Genomic DNA, 19,482 nt, shown 5'->3' on the forward strand with positions numbered 1-19,482 from the left:
AACCCTGACAACATTCTAAGGCTATATTAACAGTCAGGCTCTCACTAGGTATACTCCTTTACTGAGATAAAATGCTATCTGATTTCTCCATTTATTAAATTCAATATATCTAAATGTAAATCAGGAAAATATTAGAAATGCATTCCAAAAGCAAAAATGAAAAGATACTGTTGACTAACTCTTTCCCAGTTAAACAGGTTGGAACAGCAGTGGTGATGTGCGGGGAGGCCATCTGTCAGTACATAAAGGACCTTGTGTTTGCACACAAAGACATTGCTCAACCCACATCTGGTTCCTGCAGCCAAACTCTACCCTCACTGGGGCAACTCCCACTGAAATGTATGGGCATAAGGAACAGGCGAATGAATTTTTTAAAAGCCAGCTGTTGATTCATGAACACTAGATACGTGAATCAGGATAGAATTGAGTGCACTTTTCTCCTTTCATTTCTTTTTAAAAAGAGAACAAGGAGGCCATGACAGAATTTGCATTGGTATTTGCATTGGTATTGCAAACTTTCCTGGTGGCTCAGACAGTAAAGCCTCTGCCTATAATGCAGGAGACCCAGGTTCAGTCCCTGGGTTGGGAAGATCCCCTGGAGGAGGAAATGACAACCTGTTCCAGTATCCTTGCCTGGAGAATCCCATGGACAGGGGAGCCTGCGGGCCGCAGTCCATGGGGTCGCAAAGAGTTGGACACAACTGAGCGACTTCACTTCACTTCACTTCTAGCAGATCAGATTTCTCATCCTGTATAACCTTAGGAAATCCTCCTGAATTTTGTCTCTTGCCTTCCCAAACCATAATCTGTAAGGCACAACTCAGTTCCTAGCTCATCTGGGAATCCTTTCTCCTTATTACTTCTGCTTGTTTCCTACTCTAACCTGTTCTATTTAGAAATTTAGCATATATTTATAAACTTTCGCTAATGTTCTCAATGTCTCCTAAGCTAAAACTGGGATTACTCTTTCCCGATAGAGTTATTTATATAGCATGAATTATATAATCAGAAGAAATTCCTATAGGGACTTCCCTGGTCATCCAAGGGTTAAGAATTCACCCTGCAATGTGGGAGATGTGGGTTTGATCTGTGATTGGGGAACTAAGATCCCACACACCGCAGAGCAACTAAGCCTGAGCCACAACTGAGCCTACAGCTCTAGAGCCCACATGCAAAAACCAGGGAGTCTGTGTGCCACAACAAAAGGTCCCACGTGCCGCAACTGAGACCCAGTGCAGCCAAATGAATAAATATGTTTTAAAAAGGCATTCCTATAAAACATCAAGTAGTGGGCACGACTGCATCAAAGTTTCTCATAATACACACTCACTTTGCTCAATATTGAGATTTTGAAAAGTGCTGTACCAACACAGTAGATAGGAATACACACTCTAGGTTCAGATTGCATACATTTCATTTCCAACTCTTATTTACTGGCTACTATGGAAAAGAACCTGATGCTGGGAAAGATCGAAGGCAGGAGAAGGGGATGACGGAGGACGAGACGGTTGGATGGCATCACTGACTCAATGGACATGAGTTTGAGCAAGCTCCAGGAGATGGTGAAGGACAGGGAAGCCTGGTGTGCTGCAGCCCATGGGGTCTCAAGGAGTCCGACACGACTAAGCGACTGAACTGAACTGATGTTGTAAGTTAGGCAAAGTACCTAACTTGTAGCTCTTTTCCTGTACAAATGAGAATAATAATAATAGTGCCTAGCTGATATGGTTGCTGCAAGGATTACATGAATTACTACATGCAAAGGGCCCAGGATCATACCTAGTGTGTCTGCAATTAATTTTTACTACTATTATTTTAAACTGAAAATTTTAAAAAGCATTAATAGGTTTCTCCACGAAAATGGAAGAAAATAAGCTAAACTTCTTTTTCTTTCGCAGTGAACAATTTCTTCTTTAGACTACCAACAGAAACAGATACTTCAGTCCCTACTCATACACAAACTTGGTGACTTAGTCCCCTCTTCTGTGAGTCAACAATTCTATTCCTCACTTAAAAAAAAACATATTCAACGACTGGAGTGTTACTGAGCTGAATCTACGTGCCAGTTACAGTGTAAATGGGTGTACACACACAACTTAATTCTCACAAAAATTCTTCATGTTATATGCATTAATCCTACTTTACAGATGAAAACACTGAGGTGAGGTGAAATAAAAGATTATACAGTTATTAAGTGGCTGAATCAAGAATGGACTCAAAGTCTACTAATTTCAGACTCCATCTCCTTTCCGCCAAATGTCACACTACTTGCCTACAATTCCTTTTCCGCTTAAGCCACCCACATATACCTTAAAGCAGAACAGAACATAGAGGTGCTTCCTCAGGGATCACCCATGTGGTCTTGCTGAAGTGCACAGTCCTGCAACCTCCTGTTTCTGTTCCTCTAGTCTCATGCCCATGTAACTTCCTTTCTGGTGGGAAGACGTGAGATGCTTAGGGCTGGATTTACAGCTCCCATGCCTTCCTTCTAATGACTTACAGGTTTTCAAATGACTTTTGGGATGCAGTGCTTGCTCTGACAAATTACCTGACATTCTGAAATAATAATGTTTTAAAATTTTAAATTAAGTATTAGTCTGCACTAACTCATAGAAAAGAATTATGGATTTATCTAAAAACTTTAATAAGCTTATTCTTGGGGACTAACACAATCAAGAAATAAGACAAGTAAAAGAAATAAAGATTGGAAGGAAGATGGAGGAAAACTTCTTGGAAGAGAGGGCAAGAAACAGAGAGGCCCGTGCATTTTTTAAATTAATTTATTTATTTTAATTGGAGGATGAATACTTAACAACATTGTGATGGTTTTTGCCATACATTGTCATGACTCGGCCAATGCGTCATTAGGACTATCTATAGACACTGAAAAATCATCCAGAACCGTGACAGGCATAGGGTCAGGGAGGTGTCAGTGAGCCAGAAGGGAAGGCATTCTAGAAGCAGCAGCGAGAGACAAGGAAGACACTCCAGCTCCAGGTCTAGAGACAAGAGAAGCAGGAGAGTGAGGACAGCCACTACTTGTAAGGGCTGCAGGAGAAGCAAGGCCTTTCCTTAGAAGACTAAGGAAAAGACTAAGGAAAGGGAATGGAAAATCAACATACTTCGCCATTATGCAGATAATAAAAAATCATGTGCTACTCATTTCTAAAAGACCTCTAAGGATGACAGAACCTGTCAAGTACACATAAAAGACAGTTCACATAGAAGAGGTAAGAATAATATCTTCTACCTGCCTAGCATCATCCATTACTGAAAATCAGATATTCTGCATAAATGCTAACAAGGAAGCCATTTTCCAATATTTTAAGTGAAAAAACTTACAATGCATTACATGTTAACACAAAACTACCAACCAACTTCCTAAATTGCAATTAAAACACAGAAAAGCACCCATATGGCTTCCCCTGTAGCTCAGTGGTAAAGAAACCGCCTACCAGTGCAAGAGACATGGGTTCAAGCCCCAGGTTGGAGAAGGAAATGGCACCCCAGTCCAGAATTCTTGCCTGGAGAATACCATGGACAAGAGGAGCCTGGCGGGCTACAGTCCATTGGGTCACAAAGAGTTGGACATGACTGAGCACCCAACACTCATTTTCACTGGAAGGGCCTAGAAGTTATTGCTTCCAGAAAGCAGGCTACATTCTCAATACTTTTGCTCCATGAAAGTCAGAAAACTACTGGTGGCTCAGGCAAAGACTCCGCCGGCAGAGCGGGAGACCTGGGCTGGATCCCTGGGTCGGGAAGATCCCCTGGAGGAGGCCACGGCAGCCCACTCCAGTATCCTGGCCTGGAGAGTCCCCATGGACAGAGGGGCCTGGGGGGCTGCAGTCCGTGGGGTTGCAGAGAGTCGGGCACGACTGAACTTAGTTAAGCACCGCACCTTACAAAGCAAAACTGGTTACCCAAGTAATCTGAAGAACTAAATCAGTAAATCAGAAGCTTTTTAAAAAAATAATTCTATTGTAGTATAGTTAATTTACAATGTTGTGTCAATAGAACCTTTTAAATCTAGACATTAAATATAATGTGGACCCCAAGTCAAAATGATAACAAAGAATATGAAATGTTTGATGACTCTATGCCAGTCTGGTCCTTGAGAGCAGGGGCCGCCTTCTGAGTGTGATAAAACAAAGTTAATTTTACCTTCAATCTCTGCTGCTTACCTGCTGCAGACTGTGCTGAGGGCTCCACGTGGATTACAGTCACAGGGCAGACAGCGCCCGGAAGTACCATTCAGGTAAAAACCCTCCGTGCAGGTTTCACAGCGAAGACCCTGATAACCCGGCTGACACTCACACTGCCCTGTGGTCTGGTTGCAGCGATTCACACCCAGGCTTCCAACCGCAGAGCAGTTACACACATACTCTGCAAAGAGAAGAGAGAAAAAGATATTATCAATCAAGAGTTAATGCTTTCTTAATAAACTCTTTTACTTTTCTTGGTAAACATTCATGATAATTTTGTAAGGATGGGTAGAATAAATTCTAGTACAAATTCACTTTCTATCCTATTTAGTTTGTTTAAATAGGGAATTATGGGCTTCCCTGGTGGCTCAGTGGTAAAGAACCTGCCTGCCAATGCAGGAGACACAGGTTTTATCCCTGGATTGGAAAGATCTCCTGGAGAAGGAAATGGCAACCCACTCCAGTATTTTTGCCTGGAGAATTCCATGGACAGAGGAGCCTGGCAGGCTACAGTCCATGGGTGGCAAAGAGAGGAACACAACCTTGCGACTGAGCACAGCACAAATTGGGAATCATACACAGCAAAGCACATAAACTAGTAATAAAACTAACATTCTCCATTTCCTTTTCAATACTCTTCTAAGCCTCTTACGCCACACTCCAAAGTGTGCATGGATCTATATACATTAGTTTCACTCGATTAGACCTCTCCAAAGGCAGGGCCTCTGCTTATCTACATGGAACTGAGAGCACATACTGGAAATGACAACATGCTAAATAATAAACAGTCCCATTGTACAGCAGCAGAAGCCTATGGCTCGGATGGTTGACTAGTAACTTAAACAGGTCAGACAGGATTATGCTACAGCTGGAACCATGAACAAAATATTCTTCCCAGGAAGAAATTAATGGAGAATTTAAACTTTAATATGAGGAAATTATGAACAATAAATCCCAGATGAGAATGTCTACAGGGGCATCCTGATCAGTGGGTTAAAATCAAATAACAATTTGAAATCTTTCCCAAATTAAAAGATTTAGAAAATAAACATTGTCTTTAGGTATATTTCAAACAGTTTTTGAATGAAAATATTTAGAACTAGTTGGCTTTAGCTTTTTAATGCACATTCATTTAAAGGTCAGTTAGGATTGACTTCTGCTCTTACTTATATTCATTGTCTTTGGGATGTTTTTGTAACTGTTTCCTGTACAGTGTTATGGACCTCCATCCACAGAAACAGTGACAGATTCTATTTTCTTGGGCTCCAAAATCACTGCAAACGGTGATTGCAGACATGAAATTAAAGACACTTGCTTCTTGGAAGGAAAGCTATGACAAACCTAGAGAGCGTATTAAAAAGCAGAGACATCACTTTGCCGACAAAGGTCCATGTAGTCAAAGCTATGGTTTTTTCAGTAGTCATGTATGGATGTGAGAATTGGACCATAAAGAAGGTTGAGTGCCGAAAAACTGATGCTTTCAAATTGTGGTGCTGGAGAAGACTCTAGAGTCCCTTGGACTGCAAGGAGATCAAATCAGTCGATCCAAAAGGATATAAACACTGAATTTCATTGGAAGGACTAATGATGAAGCTGAAGCTCCAATACTTTGGCCACCTGATGCAAAGAGCTGACTCACTGGAAAAGACTCTGATGCTGGGAAAGATTGAGGGCAGGAGAAGGGGAAAACCGAGGATGAGATGGCTGGATGGCACTGTCAACTCAATTGACATGAGTCTGGGCAAACTCTAGGAGATGGTGAAAGACAGGGAAGCCTGGTGTGCTACAGTCCATAGGGTTGCAAAGAGTTGGACACAACTTAGCGACTGAGCAACAACAAATACTCATTTTATTAAGAAGAAAGTATTTTCAACACAGTTTGACAAAATATCAACACAGGACTTTTTAAGCATGCACAAAAACATGTGGTTAGAATCAACTGCAGATAAAATAAAACCTTGTACATATTTTAAGAATAGCCCCCATTCCAAAGTAGCTATGGACCTGGGTTTAAAAAGCCCAGAGAAATCTATGGCACAAATTATATTTCTGAATAGGTAAGGAACTATATAAAATGACATTATAATTATAGACAAAAGTTTAGCTTGGAAAAAACTAATGTAAGGTTTTATGATTTTTAAAAAGATACTGGATAAACTGCAAATCTAGAAGTTATAAAAAAAGTTACTCCTCTGTTCTAGATAAGGAAATTAACCTTCAAAATTCTTTATGTCATCCCAAGCTCCTCATCCACCTCCATCAGAACCAAAGGCTCCACAGGGATATTCTCACCTGGTCCGCTCTCGGCCCATGTTTCCTCAGTTCCTGGCCTTTTGTGTCAGCTCATCTCCCTGCTCTTCACACCTCTTCTAAATTGTAAATATACCGAATGAATGAATAGAAAAGTGGTTTATTTTATGTGTATTTTATGCTTCAGTGGGGAATCAGTTACAAAACCCAGAGGAGAATTCAAATTTCTTCATCCCCAAGCTTAGGGCAGCAATAAGCTTTCCATCTCAATTGGGATTCTTATTTTCACTAGGCTATGTAAGCGTGACATTTTTTGACAAAGTTACATGTTTTCACATTATTTCTAGTTTCTGTGTGTGTGTGTGGTTTTTGTAAATAAGAAAGCCATGTTTAGTGGTCTATAAACCTTCCAATAGCAACTTCATGGCAAGATCACTCTACCAAAATGACCAGAATGTTAAAAATAACATTTTCTCCCAATATCTGGCACATTTCCAATATACATTTAATTCCTCCTGCTGGACCAATTTCATCACAAGTTAAACCAACCAAATTATGCTGGTGTGGGCAGAAGTAGCTCAAGAAAAATAAATGGACTAAAAAGCTCTATAACAAAGACTGAGAATTTTATCTATTATTTCCTTACTAACGTACTTCCAACTGAAACCTGAACTGAATTCCCAGTAAATGAGACAAAATTTTTAATAGAGGTGTTCTGCTGCTGCTGCTGCTGCTGCTAAGCCGCTTCAGTCGTGTCCGACTCTTCGCGACCCCATGGACTGCAGCCTATCAGGCTCCTCCATCCATGGGATTTTCCAGGCAAGAGTACTGGAGTGGGGTGCCATTGCCTTCTCCAAGAGGTGTTCTAGAAGAACCCAATTAATCTAAGAACTTTGAGAAAAAAAACTAAGTATTTTTTCAATAAAGTCTCATGGATAAACCTTCAGTTCGCTGGTTATTTATTATTTCTATAGAGCTGATTCAATCTCTTTGTAATCCCCTGAACAGACTCTTCAGACCCATCTTTGAAACTTTACTCATTCTGTGCTCCATGGAACTCTCTCTCCTGTCCACACATTTAAATCTATCCTTTATTTAAAAAACCAGCTGAAACTTACTCCTGCATAAACTCTAATTCTATCACCCGCAGTTTGAATCCGTAACATCTATCACCTATAACTCTCATATGACAGTAATTTAAAGAGAAAGTAAGTGAAGCAGATATGAGCATGGGCTATAGAAGCAGACAGCTACAGGTTTAAATCCAGCTCTATCACTTACTAACTTCAAGACCTTAGGCAAGTTAGTTAGCCAAAGTTAGTTATGACCAAGGCAATTTAGCCAAAGAATTGATGCTTTTGAACTGTGGTGTTGGAGAAGACTCTTGAGAGTCCCTTGGACTGCAAGGAGATCAAACCAGTCAATCCAAAAGGATATAAACACTGAATATTCACTGGAAGGACTGATGCTGAAGCTGAAGCTCCAATACTTCAGCCACCTGATGTAAAGAGCTGACTCACTGAAAAAGACCCTGATGCTGGGAAAGATTGCAGGTAGGAGGAGAAGGGGACGACAGAGGATGAGATGGTTGCATGGCATCACCAACTTGATGGACATCAATTTGAGCAAGCTCTGGGAGTTGGTGATGGATAGGGAAGCCTGGCATGCTGCTGTCCATGGAGTTGCAAAGAGTCAGACACGACTGAGCAACTGAACTGAACTTAGTTAACCTCCTTGTGCCTTCTTTTTCTCATCTGTAAACAGGGCATAATTAAGTATTTATAACACTCTGACCCAACACACAAACTGGAAGTGGTTTGGAGTGCCAAAATAGTAACTATAATAGCTGGAAGAAATGGACTACTATTGCTGTTCTCTCCATCAGTCGTGTCCAGCTCTTTGCAACCTCATGAACTGTACCACGCCAGGCTCCCCTGCCCTGCACTACCTCCTGGAGTTTGCTCAAACTCATGTCCATAGAGCCGATGACGCCATCCAACCGTCTCATCCTCTGTGCATAGTCACAGACTACAGCTTTGTGACGAGATCTGAAAGCCGAGTTTGGGTTTATTACCATGGCAGTTTTGGACAATGTCCACGAAGCAGAATCAGTGTCCTGACATTGAGGAGTTCAAGTTGTGAGTCAGCAAGATGGGGAAGAAGATGGTATCCTTCATATCCTGGGCTCCGCACACTATCAATAAAGATGTTTACAAATATGATGAAAACAGAAGGGCACAGCTCATGGTTTCAGGGAGAAGTAAAACAGCATCATTGATTATAAACCCTCGGTACTGATCATCCTAACAGTAGTAAAGTGAGTGAGTAAGTGAAAGTCGCTCAGTCATTTCCAACTCTTTGCAACCCCATGGACTATATAGTCCATGGAATTCTCCAGGCCAGAATACTGGAGTGGGTAGCCTTTCCCTTCTCCAGGGGATATTCCCAACCCAGGGATGGAACCCAGGTCTCCTGCATTGCAGGTGGATTCTTTACCAGCTGAGCCGCAAGGGAAGCCCAACAGTAGTATGGTGAACTGCAAATATTTCAGCAAGAGAGATCACCCTAGTGCCAGGATCAAGTTCTACTGCCACGAAGGCGATATATCAAGACAAAAATACACTATCCCATTAACATTCCTCCCCAAATTTAAAGGGAAGGAAGCTGAAGTGAGGCATACCACGTGCCAAAAAAATATGCATCTCTTCTGTTTGGAGCTCAGAATTTGAGGCCCTTTCTCAATGTCTAACCTCAAATGAAATGACCCAAATTAAATGAATAGTATGAGCAACAGGAACAAATACAAAGGACTACAAATATTCACCAAATTGTGTAGGATAACTTGTTAGCTTGTACGTAGAGTAAACTCTCAGAGCCCTCACAGTTCTAGACATTCATACAGAACCAGATAGGAGCTAATGCTGAAACAATGCACTTTACAGGAGACTGGCGATGTGAAAAAAGAAAAAAAAAGACATGTCAATTGATAAAAGCAGTGGGAAGGACCTATAGTCAAAGGCAAGAGATGAAGTGCTGCTCTTTTAGTGAAGTAGACTCTTAGACACTGGAACAGCACAAAGGAGTCTGTGGCGTGACTGATGGTGAGCCACTAGTGTGTATGTTACGGGGAAAGAAAAACACGAAGGGGACTCTAAAAGCTCATCACAGACAAGCCTGAGTAAAACACGAAGAGGACTCTAAAAGCTCGTCACAGACAAGCCTGAGTAAAATGCCAGAAGACTCACTGGGCTGCCTGAGAGATATACGGAGGAATAACTCAACATCATTTGAACAGCAGGTTTCCTTTCAATGCCCTATAATTCTTAGGAAAACTGTACAGAGATAATAAGAGAAGAGTAACATATGTATTAGCAGGGAGACATCTTCTTTTTGTTGCACTTCTGAATAACAATGAAATATGGTGACTTGAACCTGAAAGAAGAATAAGAAACTCAAATCTGGACTTCAAACTGTTTAAAAATAGAAATAGGAAGAGAGAAGAGACAATAAATGGGCACTTTTCTCTGAGACCTTAAACTTATGGTATGCTTTTGATGTAAAAGTACCCAAAGCAATCATTACATTTAAACACTGCACTTTTTCAAACATCCGTTACCAAGGCCAAGAGATGAAAATTTTAGCACTAAAGAAAAAATAAAAAATTAGTAATTTTGTTTAGAAGTCCCCTCTTTGTGCACAAACACCTGTCCTGGTAAAAGATTATCTCCTTGAACATAATAAAGACCTTTCCCAGGCTTTTCATACACCTGGTAAGTTTCTCTTTGCATCCAACTTTTAACCAACTCATGTCCTCAGCTCAGTAAAAAGTCCATGATATCATCTACAGAATTTTAATAATGCTTTGGTATCTGCAGCTACTTTAATGGGATTTTTAGAAAAATATTAATTGTAATAATATGGCCTAATTAATGTGTACTTTGCTTCTCTGTGCCTGTTTTTGAAGCTCTTTTTGAGTGCTGCTATTAACTAGGATGTCTGGAGATTAAGGCAGTTTGATACATTAATAATAGTGTGTTAGCCTTTTGCAGTTAAAAAAGAACTATAAAAGAAGTGAAAGATTTGAACAAAAAAGTGAAAATATTGCATCCTCGGTCAATTCATGATGCAAATCTCACAAAGAAATGTTGCTAGCAGCACTGTTGCTGAACTAAAATGATTATAAAACAAGTTCTGCACTTAAGCATAGATACCGAAAAATACACCCAGCACTCACGGGAACCTAGTTCAGAAATATACCTGAAATTCTCTCTATAGCCTCTTGTAAAACTGTGGAAATATCTTCGCCAAACTCAATCTCTAATTCATTCCTTAAACAATGATTCCACTCTTGCTTTTTAAATCTTCAGATACTGAAAGAATATAAAAAATATATCTATTAAGAATACCAAAGAGAGAAAGAAAGGAAACTGCTTTGGGATATTTCAAAACTTTTCATTCTTCCCCATATTCAGATGATATACCAAACATATTATAATATTGGCAGCATCTTCCACTCAATCTCAAAGCAGCAAAAACTAGAAGTATTTAAAACTATTTCAAAGTATTTAAAACTCAGCACTTAATCTTACAATGAAAATGTAAAACATCAAGAATTCAAGCTTAGTAAGTTTAAAATTATCTGAAAATTTATACCTAAGTAAAAAATAAATACACTTTAGTATTTCCTCCAGGAAAATATAATTATTTTGTAAGGCACTATCTGTAGGTCATTTATAATTACGGAGAAATTTAGCGTCTCAGGCTTATTATCAGATGGGAATAAGCCGATTCCAGGACATAAACTACTTGGGGAGCTTTATGAACTGAGGTCATATGACAAGCGTCATTTCCACATTCATCATACTGGAGCAATTGTCACCATTTCCTGCTTTGTACCCTAAAGTCAAAGAAAAATACATCTTCCAAACTTCCCAGGGAATAATCTCCTAGTCCTCCATCTTCTCCTTTTCCTTCTTTTTTCTATTAAGTGTACTCTAATGTTTAAAAGTACTTCTATTCTCTACACACACAATGCAATCATAACATCATCTACTGAATGAAATCAAAGAGCAAACTGCACAATAAGAGGCCACAAGCCTGTTAGAATGGCTCAAGTTAAGTAAACAAAAATTTTAAAAGTGACAATATCAATTGCTGCGAAGGATGTAGACCAATTGAAACTTTCAAAAATTATTGCTGGGAACACAAAAATAGTACAGAGACCTTGGAAAATAGTTTGATAATTTCCTATAAATTAAATAGCTTCATCATATGATTCAGCAATTCCACTCCTAGGTATTTATCTGAAAATGAAAACCTATGTTCACACAAAAACTTGTATTAAAATCTTTAGGATAGATTAAGGTAGTGCAGTAGTAAAGAATCCACCTGCCAATGCAGGAGATACAAGAGACAAGGGTTGGATCCTGTGGTCAGGAAGATCCCCTGGAGGAGGAAATGGCAACCCACTCCAGTATTCTTGCCTGGAAAATTCCACGGACAGAGGACCCTGGCGGGCTACAGTCCCTGGGGTCGCAAAGAGACACGACTGAGACTAAGCACAATTACATATTCATAATCACCCAAATCTGAAAACAGCCCAATGTCCTTCAATGACTTAACTGGATAAACTGTGGTACTTCCTTGTGAGGAATACTCAGCAGTTGAAAAGAAGGAAGCCTTGACACGCAAGGATGTGACGGACTTCAATGCATTACGCTAAATGAAGAAAGTCAGACTCAGAAGCTACTTGTTATATGATTCCATTTACAAGATGTTCTGGAAAAGGCAAAACTGCAACAGCAGAGAAAAGACCAGAGGATTTTCAGGAATCAGAGGTAAGAGGAAGGACTATACAAAGGAACAGCTCGAGGGAATTTTGAGGGCGTAATGAAATCGTTTTATATCTTGAGTTTTGCATTTGTCAAAGCTAATAGAACTAAGTACAAAATGAGTAAATTTTATTGGATGTAAATTAAAAAAAATTTTTAAGAGCAATGAGGCTTTTCTAGACCAGATTCTCCCATTTTGCTGGGGAAGCTTTGGTGTGCCACAGCAGCGATTTTAGCTGAGCTGTGGCACTAAAGTCAACACAGAACCCAACTAACAGTTCAGTCTTTTTCAAAGCTAATGTTATAATTAAAACAGCAAGAACTGGTTAAAGCTTCAGCTGCTTACTACATTAGGAACATTACTGGATTGTGGAACATTTTCTGATTCAAAATGTTGTTTAACTAAAAGAAGGTAGGATTTTCCTTTTCTGTCTTTTTTCTTTTGGCTTCATCTTAAGTCTTGGATTGTAATTGCTTCTGTGTAGAATGAGGGAGAAGAGGAAAAAATGGAAAGATAAAGATATATAGGATTCCCATCCCCCTTTCATACACAGTTGCTTATTTTGCTTTGAAATTCATCATTTAAAACCCTACTCTATTTAAACAAGACTGGGAAAACAACTTTGAATCTATCCAACAAAGAACTTCACCTTTTTCACAAACCTACGATAGCATCTACAAAAATAACATCTTTCCTGATTTTTAAACAAAAGAAAAGGAAAAATAATCGTCAGAAACAAGAATAAGAATACTTAATTCAAACCTCACCTGCACATTGAAAGAATAGAAAATAACAACTGAACAAATTACAGTGTATTGACCACAGACCTGATTTCCTAAATGTATAGGAAATCATACAATAACTATGTTATTTTAAAATGTAGTTTTTATTAGGCCCATATTTCATCTTTGTAGGTTTAAAGAAAGCTCGGAAAGGCCTAGTTCTCAGGAAAAGGAATTATCAACATACAGCTCTTATTTTTATAAAAGGTCTTACTCTAGCATAACACTGATACTCAAATTACATTTCACATTTATGTTATGCCAGCGTAGGGTCACAAATCTTTGCAAAGCTGGGAAACTTAATATTAAAGTTGATGACTTTTTGAGTTAAACCAGGCTTTGTAGAAATGTGGAAAGTTTTAAAGCCACCACTTTTAAAGAAAGCTTTACCTTTTAAACTAAAAATATATCCATCAAAATTCCCAATCACAATTCACTATTGCAAAACATTTCTTCCACTTTACGGTAGACATATGAAAAATAAAAGGCTAGCATGAATCCCAGGGACGGGGGAGCCTGGTGGGCTGCCGTCTATCGGGTCACACAGTTGGACACGACTGAAGCGACTTAGCAGCAGCAGCAGCATGATGTGGGTTTTCTGGAAATTCTTCTGTCTCACGCTTTAAGGACCATGTTGTTAGTGCCTGTCCCTGGCTCATCGCCAGTTTTCCACAATTCAGAGACAATTCATCTAATTAATGAGACAAGACAGCAAGTTCTGGGAAAGGCTGTAACAACTACCTTCTACTATGAATGGTAACAAAGATGATAATAACATTGCCAGTTACTGAGCACGTGCTGCATGTATATCAAACATCACATCAGGAACTTACACATATGACTTCCCTGAGTCTTCACAATCCCGTGAGGAAGGTTTTTTGAATGAGGAAATTGAGCCTGAGACAGATGAAACAAATCATTAAACTAACCAGTACCGGAGAAAAGACTGGAACTCAAACTAAATAACTCCAAAGTACACGTCTTTTCACTATGAGAAGCTTCTGCTATGAAAATGAGTAGCAAAAACACTAGACAGATGCAAGACATCTGAAAACCAGAATCTGCTGCTACTTAACCAGCTCTGTGACCTTCAGTAAGTCTACCTGCTCTGCTTCTCAGTGTCTCAATCTATACAGTACGGATAATTCTTGCCATCTGTCTATATGAAATACTTAGGTACAAAGCAAAATAATATATGTATGGTCTTTGTGCTTTTACTATAAAACACTGATGAAGGAAACCAAAAAGACCTAAATAAACAGAGAGACATACCATAACAATTAGATCTACAGAGTCAATGAAACCTGATCAACATCTCAGCAGGATTTTTTGGTTGATATTCAAAAGCTGACTCTAAATATGATAAAACAAAGAAATGAATAGCCAAAGACAAAGCTGAGGAGTCTCAATAACTGATTTCAAGACAGTCTAAAGCTGCAGCAATCAAGACAATGTGTTATCGGGGAAAGAAAAACATGAAGACCAATGGAACACAACAGAGTTCAGGAACAGACCTTCACAAATATCAGCTAATTTCTGACAAAGTGCAGAGTCAATTCAATAGAGAAAAAAATAGTTTTTTTCAACAAATGGAGTTGGAACCACTGGACACTCATATGCAAAAAAACTGAACGTTGAGTTAACCTCACACCTTGTAAAAAGTCAAAATACAGCATAGCTCTACAAGTAAAATGTAAAACTATAATACCTCTAGAAGAAAGCGAGAAAATCTGATTCACCTTGGGTTAGGCAGAAACTCTTAGACACACACCAAAAGCAAACATCTTTTCAAGTGTTTATTTGCCACACACACGTCTTCTTTGGTGAAGGGTCTGTCCCAACCTTTCCCCTATTTTTAAATCACACTGTTTGCTTTTCGAGTTTTGAGAGTTTTTTGTATATTCTTGATACAAGTCCTTTGACAGAAACGTGATTTGGCAGATATTCTTCCAGTCAATGGCTGAGTTTTCATTCTGTTTAGTAGTATTCCAAAGAGCAAAAGTCTTAAATTTATTTTAATTAAGTCCAATTTATAAATTTTTATGGATTTTCGCTTTGGGTGTGTGTCTAGAGGTTTCGTCAACCTGCTTTCCGTGTGAGAAAGTAACAAGTCAAATGAGTGTCAAACAGTAGGGCAGAGTGAAACAATTGCTCCAGCTTCAGAAATAATCCCCAACTGGCGACTTGGAGAGCTGCACTTGCTCTGGGCTGGTGAGTCAATATATTGCTCAAAGGCAAACATGCATGCTCATGATTTGGTATTTGGGATCTGTTTATTTAAGTGCATTCTCACAGCTAAGAGAATACTGCTAATTAGTATTTCCAGTATCTCTCTAAAAGAATCGTACTGATCTAGAAGTCAAAGGTCATGGATATGGAATATGCTAAATTGCTACCTAGGCAAAACATTTTCTTCATGTCCACTATTTTTCCATTTGTTTGCATTTTTCAAGGCTTAAAAAAAAAGCTAATTTTTCCATTTAATACGAGTCAATTATTTACTTTTTAAAAGTGCATTTTATTCCTTCAGGCCACCATCAAATTCAAAATGCACTGAAAGAATTAACCAAATACTGCCCCTATGGCTTGGAAGAATGACTATTCTATCAAACTCTGAATGTTGGTGAGCTTATTATTTACAGCATTTTCACAGCTTCCTTGAGTTTAAGGGAAAACGAGAAGGGGGAGGAGAGCAAATACAGCAAACAAACGTGAACACTGAAATCTAGCTCCAGGCCACAGCAGGAAGAGGCGAGGCCATGAGGTGAAGGGGTCTGGGTCAGATATTGTAATCACTGCTTATAAACTATGCGATATTAAATCTCATACCCTCTTTGTAAAGACTTTTCATAAAACTGGGATAATGATACCTAACTTATAAGAATGTTTTAAAATAGATCGCCAGTCCAGGTTCGCTGCATGAGACAGGGTGCTCAGGGCTGGGGCACTGGGATGACCCTGAGGGATGGGATGGGGAGGGAGGTGGGAGGGGGGTTCAGGATGGGGGACACGTGTACACCCATGGCTGATTCCTGTCAACGTGTGGCAAAAACGACTACAATATTGTAAACTAATTAGCCTCCAATTAAAATAAATTAATTAAAAAAATAAAAATAAGAGGAGACAAGGCAAAGAAAATACCTATGATAGGGCCTTCTCTTCCCCAAACAATATTTTATTATAAGTAATCTTTTTAGCAAAACAGCATTCTTAGATGTTACTAAAAATTGCAAGTATTGAGAACTAAAAGGGATCATCAGTGATCTCAGAAAACACTCAAATTACCCTAAACAATTTCATTAATACCTTAATTTTGTAGCAACAGAACACAAAAGGAAAGAAACATAAAAGAAATTCAAGTACTGCCAACGGCTTCTGAGGTTGGGACTAGATTTGTCTGAGTGTCTCTATTTACAGAGCACAGCTGAGCAACTTAAAGGCTAAAACTATTTGCTCAGTATAATACCTGTAAAATGAGTTCAGAGAAGAGCAGTGCAAAGAGAACAAGAGGAAAGGTCAATTTTAAAATATTATCCTAAGGTACCCAGTGATGTTACCTAGGAACTGTTTCCTAATTTTCGAAAAAGGGAAGGTTGGTCTCACATGTTACAGTTTAATATTCACTCCAAGCCAAGTTTTAATCATATTATTAAATAGATGGTTTGTGGATTATTAGAAATATTTGATCACAAAATTATGCCATACCATCCTGGGAAAGCACCTGGGGTACCCAGGGAAGCAAGAGTAGAGGGGAAATCTAACTACGGTTGCAACAGACTAACAGGAAGTAATAGAAGGAGAAAATATATACAAACAGGGTTTACTGAGGCTCTGAACTCTAGACTCAGGAGTTTGTACTTCATCCTACGTGGTATGATTCTCCAAATAAGGTCCCATACCACCTGCTTCAGAATCCCCTGGGGAGCACACTCATATTCTGATTCCCTGGGTCCCATCCTAGGCCTCCTGAATAGAAATCTCTATTTCTATCTGGGGGAGGCAGGGACTCAGAGATACGCACTTTTTTACAGGCTTCAAAAATGGTTCTGATGTCCCCAAAAAGTTTGCTGCAGGCAAAAAAGAATATGGAAAATTCTTGAGCAGAGTAATGATATGGCCGGAATCGGGCTTCAGAAGTAGAAACAGCAGGACTGCCCCGGTGGCACAGTGGCTGGGAGTCCGCCTGCCAACACAAGGGACACAGTCCCATTCCCGGTCTGGGAGGATCCCACACGCCACGGGCATCTAAAGTTGTGCACCACAACTGCTGAGCCTGCACTCTACAGCCCTCGAACCACAACTAACGAGCCCCTGTGTCACAGCTCCCGAAGCCCAGGCACCTAGAGCCCATGCTCCACAACAAGAGAAGCCGCTGCGGTGAGAAACCCAAGCACCCCGAGCAAGAGCAGCCCCAGCTCGCACAGCCGGAGAGAGGCTGACAAAGCCAGCTCAGCCAGAAACAAACAGATCAATGAAAGACACAAAAACAACGGGAACAAAATGGCAACAACAACAGGAGCAACAGTAACCATGTTACTACTATTCATTATTCGTTTACTTATCTCCTTCTTACATACCAGGCCCTGTTTTATGTACTTTACACACACTGACATGTAAAACTTGCAAGGAATCAGTAAGTAAGTACAGGTAATATAAGGGATAAGATAAGCAAATGGAGGGTCCTCGAGGTCAGATGGTGTCAAGGAGTCCAGCTGGGACTAGATTATCCTTAGCAGCAGTGTGAAGGAAGGATTCGAGACAGGAGAGTTGAGATGATAGATTTACTGATAAATACTGTAACAGTCGAACAGGAAAATCTGAAATCGGGGAGCATCACGAGTAAGAATTGCTTTTGCAAACATACAGACACCTGTATGTATGTTATACAGTGAAATTAAGTCTGCTTGCTTTCATCAACAAACATGGCAAGGCGGGAAATATACCTGTCTGCAGCTGTCTGCAGGGCTAAAAGTTTAAATGGTTTGGAGTTAAGAGCCAAGTGAAAATAGCTGAGCCTTGAGTTATTTCAAAAGACATTTGAAAGAACTTTTTTCTTTTGAAAGTGGATGTGGGCTATCTTACTCTGTGCTCCCCATCTAATCCTCTTACTCCTCAAAACATGTTGACAAATTCTTCCCACTCTCCTGCCACACTTCACTATTATCAAACACTTATACAGTATAAACATTGTTTCACACTGCAAGCTGTGAAGTTCTTTGCCTTATCATCATGACTAAGCATTTGGGTAACACTTCAGATTCAAAAATAAGGGCACAAGAGAGAAGAAATTCCTGTTGCAATACCACTGCTCACTCCAGCTCTTCCTATACACACGGTAAGTGGAATCCAATTATCTCTCCTCTTGAAAACACACATATAAACACTCACAGAATCCTCAGAAGAAAACTGAAATGGTCAGCAGTCACAATTCTATCAATAAAACATGGACTGGAAGGCTCCTTTTTCTTTTTTCTTAAATGAGAATTTGGGAGCACCGAGATGTCAAGGGCCTTGTTCAACTTTGCAAACAATACAACACACAGCGTTCTAGCTTCCTTTGACCATCGCTAAAGCACTGCTGGAATGAACCGTCTCAGAAACTCTCAGGGACCAGTGGTCAATAAGAAATCAACGAAGAAATAATTTGGCTTCCTCCTCCACTCCTAAAGTAACAGTCTCAGAGAAGCAAGCGGTGTTAGCTCAAACAGCCAAGGGAAACAGATACTAGCACAGTGAGATTCACCTTCACTCCGGTGGACTTGCCTATTCTCCCTACTTCACTTCTGATTTCACACATCCCATTCGCTACTTTCTGTGCCAGTAGAAGATGTCACCACACTGTTGGCAGAATTGTAACCTGGTGCAATCGCTATGGAAAACAATATAGACATTCCTCAAAACATCAAAAGTAGCATGATCATATAATCCAGTAATCCCACTTCTGAATATATATCCAAAAAAACTGAAAGAAGGGTCTTGAAAAGATACTGCCACACCCCTGTTCACTATCAGCATTATTCATGATAGCCAAGATGTGGAAGCAACCCAAATGTCCAGCTACAGGTGTGAATAAACAAAGTGTGGAGTATACATACCACAAAATAGTATTTGGTCTTGAAAAGCAAGGAAATCCTGTCACATGCTGTAAATGGATGGAATGAAATCATTATATTAAATGAAATCAGTCACAAAAAGATGACTACTGCATGATTCCATTTATAAGAAGTATCTAATGTAGCCAAGTTCAGAGAAACAGAGTCCAGTGACAGTTACCAGGGGTTCAGGGAGAGGAGGAGGGAAGGAAGAGTTCTATTTAATGAGGAGAGAGTTTCAAATCTGCAGATGAGAAGTTCTGAAGCTCTGTCTCACAACAGTGTAAATACACTTAATGCTTAACTGTACACTAAGAATGG

The 19,482-nt window shown here is 39.6% G+C and overlaps 1 protein-coding gene across 1 annotated transcript in view; it reads right to left on the bottom strand.

The window, feature by feature from the left end:
• Nucleotides 1-19,482, bottom strand: part of MEGF9 (multiple EGF like domains 9) — an 80,886-nt gene that overhangs the window by 37,613 nt on the left and 23,791 nt on the right. The window contains exon 2 of the mRNA XM_027550660.1: nt 4,185-4,386. Coding sequence (XP_027406461.1) covers nt 4,185-4,386 — 202 coding nt within the window. The remainder of the gene's footprint in view (nt 1-4,184; nt 4,387-19,482) is intronic.

The sequence above is a fragment of the Bos indicus x Bos taurus genome, chromosome 8 (genome assembly GCF_003369695.1).
Source record: "Bos indicus x Bos taurus breed Angus x Brahman F1 hybrid chromosome 8, Bos_hybrid_MaternalHap_v2.0, whole genome shotgun sequence".
Taxonomy (NCBI): Eukaryota; Metazoa; Chordata; class Mammalia; order Artiodactyla; family Bovidae; genus Bos; species Bos indicus x Bos taurus.